Source organism: Gobio gobio (genome assembly GCF_949357685.1).
Source record: "Gobio gobio genome assembly, chromosome: 11".
Taxonomy (NCBI): domain Eukaryota; kingdom Metazoa; phylum Chordata; class Actinopteri; order Cypriniformes; family Gobionidae; genus Gobio; species Gobio gobio.
This window is the reverse complement of record NC_137104.1, coordinates 39,791,325-39,808,691: the sequence shown is the minus strand read 5'-3', so window position 1 is coordinate 39,808,691 and position 17,367 is coordinate 39,791,325. Positions and strand designations below refer to the sequence as shown.

Genomic DNA, 17,367 nt, shown 5'->3' with positions numbered 1-17,367 from the left:
CAGGAAGACTGTCACATCCAGAATGTGTGGTTGATGGGAGGTTTGAGTATTCTCACTTCAGTTCCCATCATGCCCCAGTCTGTGTGTCTGCTCTGTGCCAGCAAAGGTCAACATGATGTAAGATCCAGCTCTCAATACATCACTAAATACCACAGAATCATCATTCATATTCCTTCTATCATAACTCCGTACTACAGCACGTCAGGGATCAAATTTCATTATTTGCAGAAGAATAAAAGTTAGTCATTTAATTTTGTGTTTGATCTTTTTCCCAGATGATCTACTGTCAGATGTGCTGTGAGCCTTTTCACCGTTTCTGCCTGTTACCAGACGACCGCCCAAAGGAGGAGAACAAGGAGAACTGGTGCTGCAGACGCTGCAAGTTCTGCCATGTTTGTGGCCGCAAGAGCAAGCAAGGAAAGGTGCATTACGCTTTCAATTTAGTACTAATATAGAATAGTTATTAAGGTGTGTTATTTCTTTTCAAATTAATCAGACCTACAGTTTTCACATTGCAGAGAACATTTGTAAATGTACATTGAAGGAGCCATGCAAGTATATATTTGACAACCGTGATGTTCTTTTCTGCCTCATTTAGCCAGTTTTGCAGTGCAAGAGATGCATGTACTGCTACCATCCATCCTGTTTAGGACCGACATACCCCAAATCCGTAAAAATGAACACCTCGTGGGTGAGTTATCTCCCTACCACAGGGTAATGTCCTAAAATCCTTTTAATTTTGACCTAGTTTGTCAGACATTGTGTTTTAATCATCATTCATAAAGTGACAAGTCCATCAATAAAGTTTGCTTTGTTTCTTTGCAGATTTGTATGCTGTGTATCAGGTGTAAGAGCTGCGGTGTGACTCCTGGGAAGTCCTCGGACTTGTCCTGGAACAATGAGCTGGACCTCTGCCCTGACTGTAACAAACTCCATAGCAAAGGTTTGACAGTGCAAACATCTTGTCAGACGCTCAGCAAGAGATATTGAAGTTTCTGCACCTTTTTAATAGAATTTTATTAATCATATTTATTAAATATTGTATTTCTTATTTTCATTTAATTAAATTAATTCAGTTAAATTAATTATAATAATATTATTGCAAATTATGTTTTTATTAAAATGTAATTATTGTTTAACACATGGTTTTGCTTGGTTATTGTCTAAGAATTTTGCATTGTTGTAATTTGTTGTTGTGTGTTTTCTCAGGGAATTTCTGCACTGTGTGTCTGAAATGTTTCGAGGAACATGAGTTTGACAGCAGCATGATGCAGTGTGCCCGATGTGCACACTGGGTCCATCCCAAATGTGAGGGGCTCACAGGTAGGATGTGTCCATTTTCAATGCCTTGCTGATCCCACACACAGTACTCTGTCCTGTATTTCCTTCCTGTCTTTTTCATCTACAGATGATCTGTATGAGATCCTGTGTCGTCTACGGGGGAAGAGCCTGGTGTTTTCCTGTGCTCCCTGTAGTAAGATATTCCGCAGCGGCTGGCAGGACGTCGTGCAGGTGGTTTTGAGGAATGGTCTAGAGAATATCATGGATGGATTGAGGAGCTCTCCGTCCATCTGTCACCTCCTCATGTGTCCACAGGTGAGGTTTCTGTGTACTGAGAATATGTCCCCTTTAAAATTGTATTTCAATGATTTATCTGTTCACTAGAGCTGCATGATTCTGGATAAGAAACAAGATTTTTTGGTTTTCTGCACGGTTCTGAACAGACTACTAAACAAAATAACATGAAATTTACTAGAGGTTCTGACAATTGTTAACTGCGGCAGTCTATTAAAATGTTTAATGAATCTAAATTATTTAAAAAAATGGTTTGACTGAATGATTCAATCACTCACTTATTCGTACTTCGAATCAGCATTTTTTTGAATGGATCTCTTGAATGAATTGATTCAATGCCAAATAATTTCACTTTCACTTGTCGCTACCTAGCAGTAACGATGTGATCAATACAATCGTTGTTTGAAGCACCATTACTTTCAAAAGTTGATTCACTCTATTTTGATCCCTTCCGTAGACATCAGTGTTTATATCCGAACTGTGGGAGTCGGAAGCAAAAAAAAATGTGGGTGGGTCCTCCCCCAGAATTTTTTTTTACTGGAGTAGATTCCATTTACATTAAAGTTGGCATGAAACGGAAGTTGCGATTGCCCTCTATCGTGATGTATATCTGAGTGAAACGGCTTCACGACCGTGATAGCCCTGTCCTTGCGCCATAGCACAGGAAGAGAAGCAAAGTTGTTTCAAAGGGGCGAGGGAAAGTTAACGTTTTTGATTAAAGATTATGAGGAAATGAAAAATAATAATCATTCAAATAATTTATAATAAACATTACAATATTACATAAAAAAAAGAATGGTACATTTTTGATTTCATGGTGACTTTAAGTGCAAATAGTCTGCCTTGTTTACTAAATGTCTGGTTGGGCCGGGCAAAATTACAGAAGACACTGAATTATTTACAATTCAATAGTGGCAATAGTTCAATAGTGGGTAGGGTAAGACACATGGCAGAAAGTTTTGACTCAAATCGACCCGAGGTTCGAATCTGCCTTTTGCCGAACTCGCTCTACTCCCTAGCGTCTAACGTGTTTAATAATAAAGTGTTTATCGGTTAGGGGAAAGTGAAACGAAGTGCACTGAATTAGAGACGGTAAAAGTTAGTGGGTAAAGTATCATTGGTCTTATAAAGTGGGTGGGTCTTCTTATCCCACCCACATACAATGGTTCTGACGCCTATGATCCGAACTATACGCTTTTATCCAAGTTCTTCTATGATAATATAAATATTTGTAACACAGATATAATGAAACTGTGTGGTTGAAAAGCTGTTTCATACCTATACATGACAACTGCTCTCTCTGGCTGAGTGGCAGCGCCAATGCTAGGGTTGGGTACCGTTCACATTTAATTTGGTACCGGTACCCAACGGTACCTTTTTTCGGTACTTTAGGGATGTTTACATCAATAACTATAAATAACCTGTAAGTAATTTATAGAAGTGCTATTGACATTATGCCAGAGTTGCCCTGGTCTCTGTCTGCCATTGTCTGTGTGTATACTGTAATATTTATTAGTAAATAGTAGGCTACTAGGTACTTCAATTTAATTAATAAAAACAACCATATTATATTTTTTTAAAATTTCATTTCTTTGAATAGATTTCCCACAAATGATGTGTTGTGTATTTTCTGGTTATCAAATGAAGACCTAAGACATTCATTTAATTTATCTTTTAATTTAATTAAACTTTTTTTGTCAAACAAAGTGCTGCACAACTGAGCTTTATATGGTTAAAATAAAACATTAATACAGAAAAATTGTAATTTAGTACTTGAAAAATAAAGTTTTGATTATTATTATTGCATTTGTGTTATTATTATTAATTGAGACGTATCTAAATTCTACTGTACAACAGTGATGTATTTGTCAAGATAAATCGGACTTATTTTGACGGGTTGCTGTGAAGACCTTTGAGTTTCTGTGTGTTTGACATGACAATAGTTTTTCTCAAATGACACGGTAAAATGCTCATAAAGTGGCTCTGGAGATGACGTTCATGTCCTCATATGAGACGGCAGAGATAGAAACACGTGATAGTGAGCGTGTGTGTGTGTGTTAAACCGCGCTTCTACGGCATTCATTCGCACAGAGACACGCAGGATTCCTATTTAAATAGTCTTTTTACAGTGTAATATTCACAGACACTAGTCTATATCACCAGCTTCGTTCTCAGGTACTGAAATTTGGTACCGATTGATTTAATGTGAATCGGTACTCGGTAGTACCAACGTAATTCGGTCGGTGCCCTTAAAAGTACCGAGTTCGGTACCCTAGCCAATGCAGATGTGAATGTTCCGATGTGATTTTAGGATTAGGATGTGATTCGAAGGATTAATAGACACCGACTAATCATTGTAATTTAGGAATGAGATCATGTGGGTGTTTGAATCGAGATCACAATCTTTTTAACGATTAATCATGCAGCTCTACTGTTCACCATCCTGTAGTATCTTGGTGAATCAAATGTGTTTTATGTGTACATCTTCACAGTGTGAATCCTGTCCAGATTTTGAGGTTGTAAAGAAACAGTCAGGCTGTTGTTTACATCTTGTAGAGAAGAAGCTGGAGAATGACCTGTACACTTCACTGGTGAGATGTTCTATACATGTGAAACAATTTATGACAACATAACCTTTCTATATCCTTAATACTTAAATACTATCTATAGTTTACGTTCAGAGAACTATTGAATTAGCCAGTCTAGTAATATATTTCTATGTATAAGTATAATATATTTATTTAAATTCAAAGATCACAGTTTAGAGATTTGGTATCAGTTAAATATTTATAAAATGGTAACTAAATGCTGTTTGCTTTGTCCTTTCAGAAAGCATTTCATGAGGATGTGGTGAAGGTGATGGTGGAGAGGCTGAGAAAAGAAGAATATCTTTCAGTGGAGCAAAGGCTCACAAGCCAAGCCAAGTTGTATTATATAAAGGTAATGTGTTTTTCTTTTTCTGTGGGCCTACAATAGCTGCTGGTGTTCAGCTGTTATTGGAATTTTTTAAGCAATGCATATTGTATGAGTGATATTTGCAGACTGTAGTTCATTTTGGTGCATATTTTGTGTGTTCTGTCTTTGCAGCTAGTAGAACAAGTATTTAGCTGGTTCAACAGTCAGGACCCCAAAATATGGAACTCTCATGTACAAGAATTTCCAAGGTATGAACATAATCTTTCTTATTTTTAAAGCAATAAAGTATTCTTGGTTAAACCCAACTTGTGCTCTGTAGACTGTCGATTAGCATAGAAAGTAAGTTTAGTAAAAAAAAAAAAAATTTGGAAGTTTGTTGAGGCTCCCTGGTTGAGAACATAGACTGTAAAAAAATATGGACGTAGTGTCCGTGACGTCACCCATAGGATTCTGATGAGCCGTTCTGAAGCGCAAAGTAGGGACGCGCCATCTTGGCAGCGCGTCATCGCGCGTCACTCCCGGATAACAGAAAATGGGCAAAAAGGCGGGACGTGGGCGGAGCTTAAGTGACGCGATGACTAACAGACAGCAGATTAATGGCTATCCACCTGTCATTCGAAATGGCCACGCCCTTAATTATGCAGAATTTTAAGGCTTTATATAATGTAAACGAATGAGTTATAAAAAAATTCACCCCCCTCACAGTTGTCATGAAGGGCAAAATGAGCCGTATAGACCAAAAGCACAATTTGTACCAGGCTGTAAACATGTTTTATTCTGCTCTAAAGTTGGCCATTTTAACATAGGGCTCAATGAGATTCTGCTCCCTTCTGGATCCTGTCCCTAGCGGCCAGTCGATGAATTGCAGTTTGAGGCACTTCCGTATTGGCTTCAAGAGAAACTGCGGGAGGTTGCCGCTTGGTTGAGAACCATGTGCTGTATGCATTCAGGTTTATCTATTTGTGACGTTTTTAAGTTAAGTTCCATTTTGCCCCTTTTGTTTCATAGCGGTATGCTCCCCGAGGCTGTAATTCCCCCCAGCGATGAACACAGCTATGCACAATGGCTCAAAGAGCAGGACACAGAAAACTCTCACTCAAAATCTCAAGGTAAATGTGTTGTTTTTTTCTTTATGGCTCATGCTCTCCTCTTGTTTGTATCTTGTTTTGTTAATTTGTGTCCATGAACCACAGATCTGCAGAATGTGAACTCTCCGTCTTTCATGGATGAAAGGCAGTGCTCCCTCTGCCAGCAACTTGGAGATGCCAAACCGAATGTAGGTGAAACCTTGAGCAGTTCTGTGTTCAGAGATGAGTGTTATGTTGGGCTCAGTTGAGTTGTATTGTATGTGTAGGATGCTGGTAGGCTGCTGTATATCGGACAGAATGAATGGGCTCATGTGAACTGCTGCATGTGGTCGGCCGAAGTGCAGGACGTCAAAGGAGCTTTGCTGCATGTTCATAGTGCCGTCGCCAGGGGCCGCTTCATGGTAAGTATTTCTAAGGTCAAATAGAGACTTAATAAAATGTAGAAATAAATACAATTTAAATAAATGGATATTTTAAGCCCTGTTCAGGGTTTCCATAGACATAAAAACCTGGAAATAAAAGTAGTAAAAAAAAATGTAACCCTTGAAAAGACATGGTAATTAATAATGTTTTTGAAAGTAATGGAAATTATGAACTTTTGTAGTTAATTTGCTCAGTTTTATATTATATAAAATATATTAGCTACATATTGTTCTTGGAAAGTGCAGTCTCTATACTTTTTTTAAAATAAATAAGTGTTATATGTTAACATACCTTTTTTTCCAGCGCTGTGAACGTTGTGGCCAAACAGGGGCGACTGTGGGCTGCTGTCTCACCTCATGTCAGAGTAACTACCACTTCATGTGTGCTCGTGCCAGCAATTGTGTTTTCCAGTGTGATAAGAAAGTCTACTGTTACAAACACCGTGACCTCATAGACAACAAGGTTTGTATGTTAAAATAGGCAAAACTGAAAATGTTTTACAGTTATTGTATAATTGAAGTGAGAAGAATGTAAATGAGCTTTTCTTTTTGTAGATTGAACAAGGCAATGGGTTTGAAGTTCTCAGAAGGGTCTACGTAGATTTTGATGGAATCAGTCTGCGTAGGAAGTTTCTAACAGGCTTGGAGCCAGAGTCTGTAAATGTGATGATTGGTGAGTAAACAGGTGCTGTTTTTCTGTTGGTAATTAAAAATAAGAGAGAATTCAACATTTTTCATGATGTACCCATGCAGGGTCTTTGCACATTCAAAAACTTGGTGTTTTGACGGAGCTGTCTGCAAATTCTGGAAAATTGTATCCCGTTGGTTACCAGTAAGTAACAAAGTTTAAAATGCACTCGGCTTTCATTTGATTAATTCTTTTCATTTGATACTGGTGATGATCAGTTATCAAAGTGTCACATAATTCCTTTTGTAATACAATTATTGTCCAAAAAATCACTAAAAACCATTAAGGGTTTAGCAGAACTTTGATTGTTAACAGTAAACTAGCATCCGCTTCAGATTGCACATTCACCCTCAATGAATTAAAAGAAGCAAGTTGTTCCATCTTTTCCCATAGTAATCTATACTCATAGTTTGATTTGGTCTCAGATGTTCTAGATGGTATTGGAGCACTGTTGACCCTCGCAGACGATGCCGGTACACTTGTAAAGTAACAGAGGTGCGACCTTCAACGCGGTGCAAAACTCCTTTTTTCCTGGTGGACCAGGGAGAAAATCACACAATTGTACACAGCCCAAAGGTTCCCAATGGTGTGTATTTATACCGTTTTTTTTTTTTTTTTTTACTTTTAAGCATTTCATGTACAGTTTGTTTTTGGCCAGTGTGTTGTGAAATCGTGGTACTTTTCAAAATCGTATTCCTGTCTCGTAGATGAGGATTGCACAGAGAGTGATTCTTTTTCACCTGAGCTTCCTCCCATCACCCCCTCCAAGACTAAACAAGACTCAGGGGTCGCAGGTAAGACTCCTGGGTATTCACACAGCAGGAGACCTGCAGGAGGAATGTCCAGACCATTACCTTCCCCAGGTAAGATTCTTAATCAAATTACATCAAATTTCATTATGTTTAGTTCACATAAAGGGATAGTTCAAAAGTCATCATTTACTCACCCTCATGTAATTCCAAACCCAAAACAAATCCATGTGAATCACATGAGTATAAATAAGTATTAAAATTAAGAGATGAGAAAGTATCATGAATAGACAATTAATTATTGGCAAGCAACATATTACATTCCCTCCCTTAGAGGTTATCAGGAACAGCTTAGATCTTAACAAATATAGCAGGCCTGTGAATTACATAATAATAATAAAATGGAACAAACAGTATTTATCAACAGAAAGTAATCAAATGTAAAACAACATTGCATGGTCTTCACTGTATCAATTTAATATGGATTAATCCTAATAAATCTTCTAATGATCAGCGAGTGATTTTTCTCTGAATCTTTTGTTGTTTGATTAACATCTCAGGAAATGCTGTTTCCACATCCCATCACATTTTGACCATCAGTGACTTTGATGATACACGACGTGCAACGAGGAGACTTTCCACACGTAGCCGAAATGCCTCTCCTCCCCCAGTGGTACTTTCAGGCCCGATTGCTCTGCGATCAGGGGGCACGATTCACCCTAGGTCGCTTTCATTCAGTCCCCCTGTTTCACCCCTTGGTGCAACTGAGAACCTCATGTGCACCACTTCACCTCGACGAAGAGGGCGGCCGCCTTCGTTGTCTCCATCTAGCATCACCTCAGGACCCTCTCCGCCACAAGCAGCTCTCCGAAGTCCCTCTTCGACCGTACCTTCATCTGTCCGCCACCCCTCACGACTTCAACAGCCTTTCAAAACCACAATACATAAAAGTTCCGAAGTGGTTCAGGATTTCTTTGCCTTGTCAGAGCCAGAGGAGGCTGCAGGTGCGCCAAGCCACAGAATTCCCATCACATCTGACAAGTCGGATCAAGAACTGCTTTCTGCACACTTTGATCCAGACACAGATGTGGCGGTGGCCTCAGTATTGAATGCAAAGCTTGAATTTGATGAGGCTTTGCTCAATGAAAATGTGGCTCTAGATTGTGACCCTCAAGGTAGTGAGGCAGATGTGGAAGAAGGAGCCTGCAAATACATCACTGGCAGGAATGACCTGTCATCTCCTGTGACTTCAGAGATGCAGATGGAAACAGATGATGATGTTGCTGACCATTATCTGAATTTCTCTCGCACAGTTGTGGTCTGTGAGCCTGCCAAAGACTCTACACAGGCAGGTCTTGCTGTCCTTTCTAACTCAGGGTCAATCTCACAGCTGGATGGAGCTGACAATGACTCAGAGAGCGATACAGATGAAGCCAACGCAGATGATACTCAGGAAGTAGGGAGTAGTTTTTGTAGTCAGGATACTGAGCCATTAAAATACACTGGTCCAAACAAGGACAGAACCCTTGGCGACAGGCAGCTAGTTTGCACACAAACATTGATTTCAAATCCACATACAGCAGATTCTGTTGATCAGAATGCTCAGCCAGAGACTCAAAACATGGACCAGGTTTGTGAAGAACAGGAAATAAGTACTTTACAAGACGGCGGAGAATTACTTGTTGACTCTAGCTCTGATATATCCAACCAACAAGAAGCATCCTTCACAGAAGGTGAAGCAACAACCCCCATTATTTACAAAGGTGGGGATCTTGTGACGACTCAAGAAGTAGTCTTGATGGAAAATGAATCAACAGAGGGTTCGCAAGAAGTGTTCTTGGACCACACCAGTGGGAATTTTATATCCGCTGTTGATGGCAGAGTTTTGAACTTGACAGAAAACGCTGCTGGTCCTAAGAGGGCAAGTGATTCCTCGCCAATAAACAAAGATGAATCTGTTTTAAAGGGAGGTTTGTTGCCTGTTGGGAATCCGGCAGCAGCCATGCAAATGAGTGGTAATAGAACAATTAATGTTGTTGCACCAGCTATGCCCACAAAAAGACGTTATGTGACCATACAACCTGGATCCCAACCCAAAACTCTCCAGGTGGCCATACCTGCTGCCACCTCTCTGCCACTCTCCATGCCCGTCAGTGTTGTCTCGTCTTCTCCCACTATTTCTGTAACACCGCAAGGAACTCTGCTTGCTACTGCCCCGACTGTAATAAATGGTTTCGGAGCTTTGCCGAAGGAAGCCACAAAGGGTCGTACGATCGCCATACGCATTGCCACCCCAAAACAAGTGACAGGACAGTCTATTTTCCAGTGTTTGCCCGGTACACCCTCTACACCTCAGGTTCTTCTGGTTAACCGTGCTGGACAGATTCTAGTGAAAAACCCGCAGACTAATACCTACCAAATACCTAGCGCTAATTCCCCCTCGTATACCCAAATCAGCCAGATTGCGAAGATAATCCACAGTAGTAATGTTCTCCAGCGACCTGTCCCTAAAGTTACAGTGATACCAGTGCCGCAGGTTCAGGCTAGTCTCAGAAAACCTACACCAACGCGTATCATATCTTACAATAGCAGCAATGGAGCAACATCGTCAACCCAGGTGCTTATCAGGAGGGTTCCTCAGACTTATCCTGGAAGCCAATTGCAAGGTATCAGTCCTCCGATAGAAAGGGCTGACTTGATTTCTGGTGGGCCGAAGGAAATGGCCCAGGCGATAATCGACAAAGCAATGGCAAGTCACCGCGAAATCCCAAGTCCCACCGGCACGAACCCTTCTCAGCTCAAACTTGATAAAAGCATCTCTCCTGAATCGAAGGAATCATCTACTGGGTGTCGTCTTCGAACTCAACCCAACATCTTGTCCCACTCCAGACCTCCAGTCAAGGTCAAGAGAGTGTCTTCATTAACTGATCGAATTGGTGTGAAAAGATGCAGGACGGACTTCTTGGATCAAATGGATCCTTGTTCCCAGGATGACCACAGCAGGTAGGGGCAAATATTTAGTCAAATCAGTCAGGATGATCTAATTGTTGGTCAAAGTTTAGACCCAGCATCTGGGAAGGGGATTTACTCTGGGTTTTTTAGCGTTCAAACACTCCAGCAAATGTTACGCTATCTGTTTGTGCAATAAAAGGTTATAGTTAGATTTTTATGCATTTCTGCATAAATGCATTACACTGAATATCATCAGGTCTTCAGCCAAAACCTATAAATGAACAAAAGTGACTTTTCATGAACAAAAACACCAGCTGCCTGGTGGATCTGATCATAAACCAAATCCTAATTCATTAAGACGGATATAAATGTCATTTAACGTTCCAACTGGATGTTCTTGTTAATTTATTTCTATTTTTCTAATGTTTAGATCAAATCGGGTTAGAATAAAGGCCCCTAGTGTAAAGGATGTGCTCGACTTTGACGACCCTGATGCTGGATCTTTTGACCAGCCGAAGAATGATGAATCCAAGGTTGTCGAACAAGAGAGGTCAGTAATGTGAATTTAAAATCACATTTAGTCATGTTTTACCCCAGAAAATCACAATATTTTCTTTTTCTTCTTTTTAGAATTACTCCAAATAATTTGGAGCCCACTGCGGCGCAGGGAAATGAGACACGAGACGGTGGTAAACCTCAATGTATCGCTAAACATAGTGATTCCTCTGACTGGGCCCCGTATGCAGGTTAATATAAAATATGACTTTGCCGTTACTTTTGACACATTTGTTGTAGTTGCTCACACTAATTCAATTAATAGTTTGATGAAAAATTCACTGCATGTGTAATTGTTTCAGGTTGGAGTTCAGATGAGGACTCTCCATTACCTGGCAAGCAGGATAAATGTGCCAGTCTGTATCAGCCCCACCTGCGTTTCCAAATCACCAGTGAGGATGGTTTTAGCGTAGAAGCCGACAGCATGGATGGTCAGTTTCGAGGAATCTTGTACTGGTACCATGAAAAAAGCAATTGCGTTTCCTCGTATAATATTTTGGCACATTATAATACGTTTCCTCCACTGTATTTCTTCAGTGGCATGGAAGGCAGTAATGGATGGTGTCCAGGAGGCACGGATAGGCTGTCGGCTGGAGCAGTTGCCCATTGGCAGGGTAAGCGGTGCCAGGGTGCTGGGTGTCCTCCATGATGCTGTGCTTTTCCTGCTGGAGCAGTTGCAAGGTGCTTCCCTCTGCCAGAAACACCGTTTTCGTTTCCACCAGCATGAAGTACCAGAAGAGGTGCTGCCAATCAACCCCAGTGGCTGTGCCCGCGCAGAGGTCTATGTGCGGTAAGTATCAGTAAAGACTATCTGAACTGAGTTACTTAATTTGTTCATTTTCAAGGTTGGAAATTAAAAATTACCTTTCTTTTACTCTCCAGAAAATCTACCTTTGATATGTTCAATTTCCTGGCGTCACAACATCGGCAGCTTCCTGAGTCTAGGCCATGCGATGATGAAGAGGATGATGTTATGCTCAAATCCAGCAGGTTAGACACTCCGCAACATTTGAATGTGAACGGTAACATGTGAATATAATACTCAACCGTTAAAGTTTGGGTTTGATTTTTGAAAGATGTTTTTGAAAGAAGTTTCTTATGCTCAACAAGGCTGCGTTTATTTGGTCAAAAATACAGTAAAACCGTAATGTTCTGAAATATTACAATTTAAAATAACTTTTCTATTTGAATATATTTGAAAATGTAATATTGATGGCAAAGCTGGATTTTCAGCATCATTACTCCAGTCTTCAGTGTCACATGATCCTTCAGTAATCATTCTAATATGCTGATTTGCTGACCAATTAGTATACTTTTTTTATTCTTTCTTAATTAAAAGTTCAAAAGATTAGAATTTATTTGAAATGGAAATCTTTAGTAACAATATAAAAATAAAAAATAGTACAAACCCCAAACTTTTGAGTGGTCATTGATCATAAAAAATAAATAAATAAAAAAATTGGTTCAACAAATCAACATATTAGAATGATTTCTGAAGGATCATGTGACACTCAAGACTGGAGTAATGATGCTGAAAATTCAGCTTTGCCATCACAGGGAAATTACATTTTCAAATATATTCAAATAAAAAAGTTATTTTAAATTGTAATACAGCTTTTACTGTATTATTTGATCAAATGCAGCCTTGGTAAGCATAAGAAGAATTAACAAATCATACCGACCCAAACTTTTGAACTGTTATGCATGTATGTTTATGTATATGTTTATGTGTATGTATATGTGTGTATATATATCATTCTTTCATTTCAACTTCCCTTTAGACGAGCCACAAGTACGGAGTTGCCTGTGGCTATGAGGTTCAGACACTTGGAAAAAACCTCCAAAGAGGCTGTGGGAGTTTACAGGTAATTCCTTCCTGAGTGATGCAGCACAACTAGCTGTGTAAAATCTCTAATAATCAGTCCAATGCCAATAAAACAGATTTGATCTCTAAAGATGAAAATGGTATTTTTTAAATTTAAATTTTAGTCTTAGTTGTCAAATGTATTTTTTAGTTTGTATTATATTGTTTTCACTGTTAGTGGTATTATAACAAAGTGGAAGCAACTGGGAACAACAGCAACTCAGCCATGAAGTGGTAGGCCACGTAAAATCACAGAGCAGGGTCAGCGCATGCTGAGGCGCACAGTGCGCAGAAGTCGCCAACTTTCTGCAGAGCCAATAGCTACAGACCTCCAAACTTTGTGTGGCCTTCAGATTAGCTCTAGAACAGTGCATAGAGAGCTTCATGGAATGGGTTTCATGGCCGGAGACTGCGAGCCAGTCCTGACCTCACAAATGCGCTTCTAGAAGAATGTTAGTGTATTTCCGACAAAACAGATTTTGTTAACAAACAAAGAAATCTCAACTACATTTTAGTCGTGTCTTTTTTCATCAGTGATATTGCATGTTGATATAGTCTCATTTTAGTAATGAAAAAAAGGACGTCAACAAACATTTTCCGTCATAGATTGCGTTTTTAACACTAGATAGAAAAGTAATCACGTTTCCTGGTCTCCATGATAGATCTGCTATACATGGTCGTGGTCTTTTCTGCAAGAGGAACATCGAGGCTGCGGAGATGGTGATCGAGTATGCTGGCAATGTCATCCGCTCAGTTCTCACAGACAAAAGGGAGAAATACTATGACAGCAAGGTAAATCTGATTTCTTCCAGTAGGATGCACTTTTCTGAAAAACATCAATTTATCCTTTTGACGTTTCCATCAGGCTCATCTCGTATAATCGTTTCTTTCTTAACCCTTCCTCTGTCTCCTCAAAGGGCATCGGCTGCTACATGTTTCGCATTGACGACTTTGATGTGGTGGATGCCACCATGCATGGAAACGCGGCACGGTTTATCAATCACTCCTGCGACCCCAACTGTTACTCGAGAGTCATCAACGTGGAGAGCCAGAAGCACATTGTTATTTTCGCCCTGAGGAAGATTTACCGCGGAGAGGAGCTCACCTACGACTACAAGTTCCCCATTGAAGACGCAAACAGCAAATTGAACTGTAATTGTGGGGCCCGGCGCTGCCGACACTTCCTGAACTAAAGTCGCCGGTGTTTACTCTGGCACATGGGTGGGAAAAGGAGGTTTGTGAGGGGATATTTTGGTATGGGTGGCTATTTTTGAAGGAAGACACTCATTACATGTGCTTGAGGGTATGGAGATGAAGGAAACACCATATTGATATTGATTGGCCAGGTGTGTAGCGTTTTTAGACCACCACTCACATCTTGATTGGTTACCTCATATGAGCTATGATTCCTACCCCAATATTCAAGAACCTGGAAAGTCCTGAGGCAGATGATTGCTTTAATTTAACAATTAAAAACGGAGACCTCAAATGAATACCCTTTACTCAACTACTTCACCTGTCCTTATGCTACTTTTTCCCAGCATGCCTTTCAAATCTTTCCACTGGCGACTGGTAATGCAGTAGATCTCTTCTGGAAGGATCCTTTTGCAGTCGGAACTAATGTACAGAGGTTTTCATAGTGGAAGATACCCTGAAGTTTGAAAGGGTGTGATTATTTTTGCTACTGAATCAGAGGAGTTCCTGTGATAGGTCGTCCTCAACAGCACCTTAATAATCTTTGCGCCCCCCCCCAGGAATGTTAGCATTGTACATATTCTCCTGAACAGATGTACATTTTGGTCAAACTATGAACAATCTTGCCACACAACGCAGTTTGTTAACAGGAGCCTGTATGTTTCAAGAACATTTGCATTTGTATATTTCACGGTGTGGTTTTTTTTACATGGGTGCAAATGAACGCATCACTTAGAACACGCTTTTAAGAAGAATTCTAGCTAAACAAATTCCCTTGACTGCTACATTAATTTAAGTTGGAGTACCTTTGCTCTGAATGCATGTACAGGCAGTTTTGCAGCATTCTGGGTCATGTACAGATTACCTTTCTTCATAAGACTTTACCCAAAGCCCAATTTTTTGACATTGGTTTTAAGAACCCGCTGTTTTTATGTGCTTTTATATCTTAAGGCCAGTCTTTTGGAGGGGTCTATTGTGATATTCTCCATATTAGGATGACTTGTGCAGTGTTAAACGTTGGAAAAATCCCATCCTGATCATAACATGCGCAAGGAAATGTATGAAACCACACTCATGAATGGCAGGTTTGGCTTGAAACAGTCGACTTGCTTCTAATAGCCATGTGTTTTCTTTTGATTCCTTTCCTCAAGCAGCACGTTTAGGCCGACTCTCGTTTTCCATTTGGGTTGACTACCTCAGTAGCTCAGTAAACCAGTGACAGCTAGTGAAGTTACAGTGCAAACAGTAGTAAACATTATGCTGGGATAATCCCGCACTAGCTATGATTTTATACAACGTGACTATAGGGGTTGTTTGTTTCATTTGTTTGTTTTTCCAGAGAATTCCCGGATCCCTCTTCCCTCGTGCTTTTGTACAGAATTGAAGTGTGCTTATTAAAAATGAAGACTGAGGCTTGATTCCATCACTGAACGTGAAACTTTGTGTATAGTTGTATACAAGAATTTCTAAATCTGTTAAATTTTTCTACGCACTTTTTTTTTTATTTATGATGTTCTGTATGTAATAAAGATAAAGATATTTGAACATGAAGTACATTTTTGCTTTTTTTTTTTTTTGGTTATAAAATTATAAAATCCTATTTACAGATTACAAGATCCTGTTTATTTTATTACAGTTATTTGTGTTATTCCAAAGAAAAAAATGGATTTTGTACTGCCTTCAATAGACTAAACGAAACCGGATTAACTTGATTTGAACTTATAAAAATCGTCCAAATAGTTAATTTTTAGCCTGGTCTGTCTTGAGTATGCTGGTCACATGATCTGTTTCAAGTTTTCTGTGATCAGTTAGTCAGCCTGACTTAAACCCAACATGGGCGCCATTGGTGCCCAGATTGTGATAAGTAAATATATATTAATCTTACTTTTTTTTCAGACTTTTTTGCAAAAAATGCAAAACAACTGCTAATATTAATTGTGAACATTGTCTTAAGAAAATTAAGTTATATGTTGCTCATGCTGTTATTTGCCGCATCTTGAAAAGTATATAACTCCCAGTTCACGTTGCCTGTTTAGGGTATAAAAAAAGGATTATCCACAGTATTGCCAATGGATGGTGTTTCGAGGTAAACTGGGCTCCCACTGGGCATTGCACTATTGCGAATTCCAGGTTGACGAGTGAGGGGTCGGTTGTGGGTGGTGGGAGTGCCAGTAGAAATCTCGTTCCAGGACCCTTAGGGAAGACCATTATAGGCCCTCCAGGCCTTTGGGCCCACTGAGTAAAAATGTTTTGCAAATGTTAATGTTCACATGTAAAACTGATAGTATTCCTTTGTGTTGACTACAGCTTTGCATTTTTAACTAGATATTTTCTTGCAGAGTTTCACACACTCATTTTATGGTAGAACATGGGTGTCCAACCCTGCCCCTGGAGGGCTACCTTCCTGCAGAGTTGCAAGAAAGAATTTTTTTTTTTGTAAATTATCTGCAAGCAGTTAAAAATGTAGTCAACAAAAAGTATTAATATCAGTTTTACATGTGAATATTAACATTTGCAAACTTTTTTTTTTACTCAAACTGCTTAGATTGAGAAGGGGGACTGTGTACAGTGGGCCCTGAGGCCTGGAAGGCCTATAAGGGTCCTGGAACGAGATTTCTACTGGCCCTTCACCGCCAACCGACCCCTCACTCGTCACCCTGGAATTCGCAATAGTGCAATGACCAGTGGGAGCCCAGTTTATCTTGAAACATCATTCATTGTCAATACTTTGGATAATCCTTTTTTTGTATACCCTAAACAGGCAACGTGAACTGGGAGTTACAACTCATAAAAACAAAACTACATCAAATATTTAAAAAAAATTCCTTTGGATATGTTTTACATCGAATCATGATTCAAAGTCAAATCGGATCGCGTGTCAAAACCACCAAACAACGTGACTTTGGCGATCCAAACCGCTGAATCGACTCACTGATTCATAACGCTTCGAAGCTTCATGATGCAGTGTTTTGAAATCGGTCAGCACTATATAAGTCGTTATTTAGGTTTTTTTCCGCACAAAAACTATTCTCGTCGATTCATAAAGTTATTGTAGAACCACTGTAGTGAGATGGACTTTGTAAGGATGTCTTTAGTACCTTTTATGGGTCTCTTAGTTGAGACTGTAAAGTGCATTGTGCCAATGGAGGCCTTTCTGAGCCATCGGATTTCAACTAAAACATCTTTTGTGTTCCGAAGATGAACGGAGGTCTCACGGGTGTCGAACGACATGAGGGTAAGTAATTAATGACAGAATTTTCATTTTTGGGTGAACCAACCCTTTAAGTCCAGATGAAATAAGAAGTGACATGAAATAATTTTTGGCTGATAATTTTTCCAGTCGTGCCTGTTTAAGAGTTAACCT

The 17,367-nt window shown here is 39.6% G+C and overlaps 2 protein-coding genes across 4 annotated transcripts in view; one reads left to right on the top strand and one right to left on the bottom strand.

The window, feature by feature from the left end:
- The window catches only part of kmt2ba (lysine (K)-specific methyltransferase 2Ba), a 47,474-nt gene extending 31,859 nt beyond the window's left edge, over nt 1–15,615 (top strand). For all 3 annotated transcript variants that reach the window (XM_079828948.1, XM_079828949.1, XM_079828947.1), the window contains exons 12-37: nt 4–117; nt 276–422; nt 599–691; nt 826–943; nt 1,210–1,323; nt 1,409–1,596; nt 4,068–4,166; nt 4,405–4,515; nt 4,663–4,739; nt 5,500–5,600; nt 5,685–5,767; nt 5,846–5,980; nt 6,306–6,464; nt 6,557–6,674; nt 6,755–6,833; nt 7,115–7,275; nt 7,397–7,552; nt 7,999–10,441; nt 10,821–10,940; nt 11,021–11,136; nt 11,248–11,376; nt 11,483–11,735; nt 11,828–11,935; nt 12,727–12,810; nt 13,472–13,601; nt 13,727–15,615. In XM_079828948.1, the coding sequence (XP_079685074.1) occupies nt 4–117; nt 276–422; nt 599–691; nt 826–943; nt 1,210–1,323; nt 1,409–1,596; nt 4,068–4,166; nt 4,405–4,515; nt 4,663–4,739; nt 5,500–5,600; nt 5,685–5,767; nt 5,846–5,980; nt 6,306–6,464; nt 6,557–6,674; nt 6,755–6,833; nt 7,115–7,275; nt 7,397–7,552; nt 7,999–10,441; nt 10,821–10,940; nt 11,021–11,136; nt 11,248–11,376; nt 11,483–11,735; nt 11,828–11,935; nt 12,727–12,810; nt 13,472–13,601; nt 13,727–14,002 (5,712 nt within the window). In that variant the 3' untranslated portion in view covers nt 14,003–15,615. The remainder of the gene's footprint in view (nt 1–3; nt 118–275; nt 423–598; nt 692–825; nt 944–1,209; nt 1,324–1,408; nt 1,597–4,067; nt 4,167–4,404; nt 4,516–4,662; nt 4,740–5,499; nt 5,601–5,684; nt 5,768–5,845; nt 5,981–6,305; nt 6,465–6,556; nt 6,675–6,754; nt 6,834–7,114; nt 7,276–7,396; nt 7,553–7,998; nt 10,442–10,820; nt 10,941–11,020; nt 11,137–11,247; nt 11,377–11,482; nt 11,736–11,827; nt 11,936–12,726; nt 12,811–13,471; nt 13,602–13,726) is intronic.
- Nucleotides 1–17,367, bottom strand: part of LOC307133598 (craniofacial development protein 2-like) — a 1,416,430-nt gene that overhangs the window by 137,891 nt on the left and 1,261,172 nt on the right. The gene's annotated exons all lie outside the window — the stretch shown is intronic.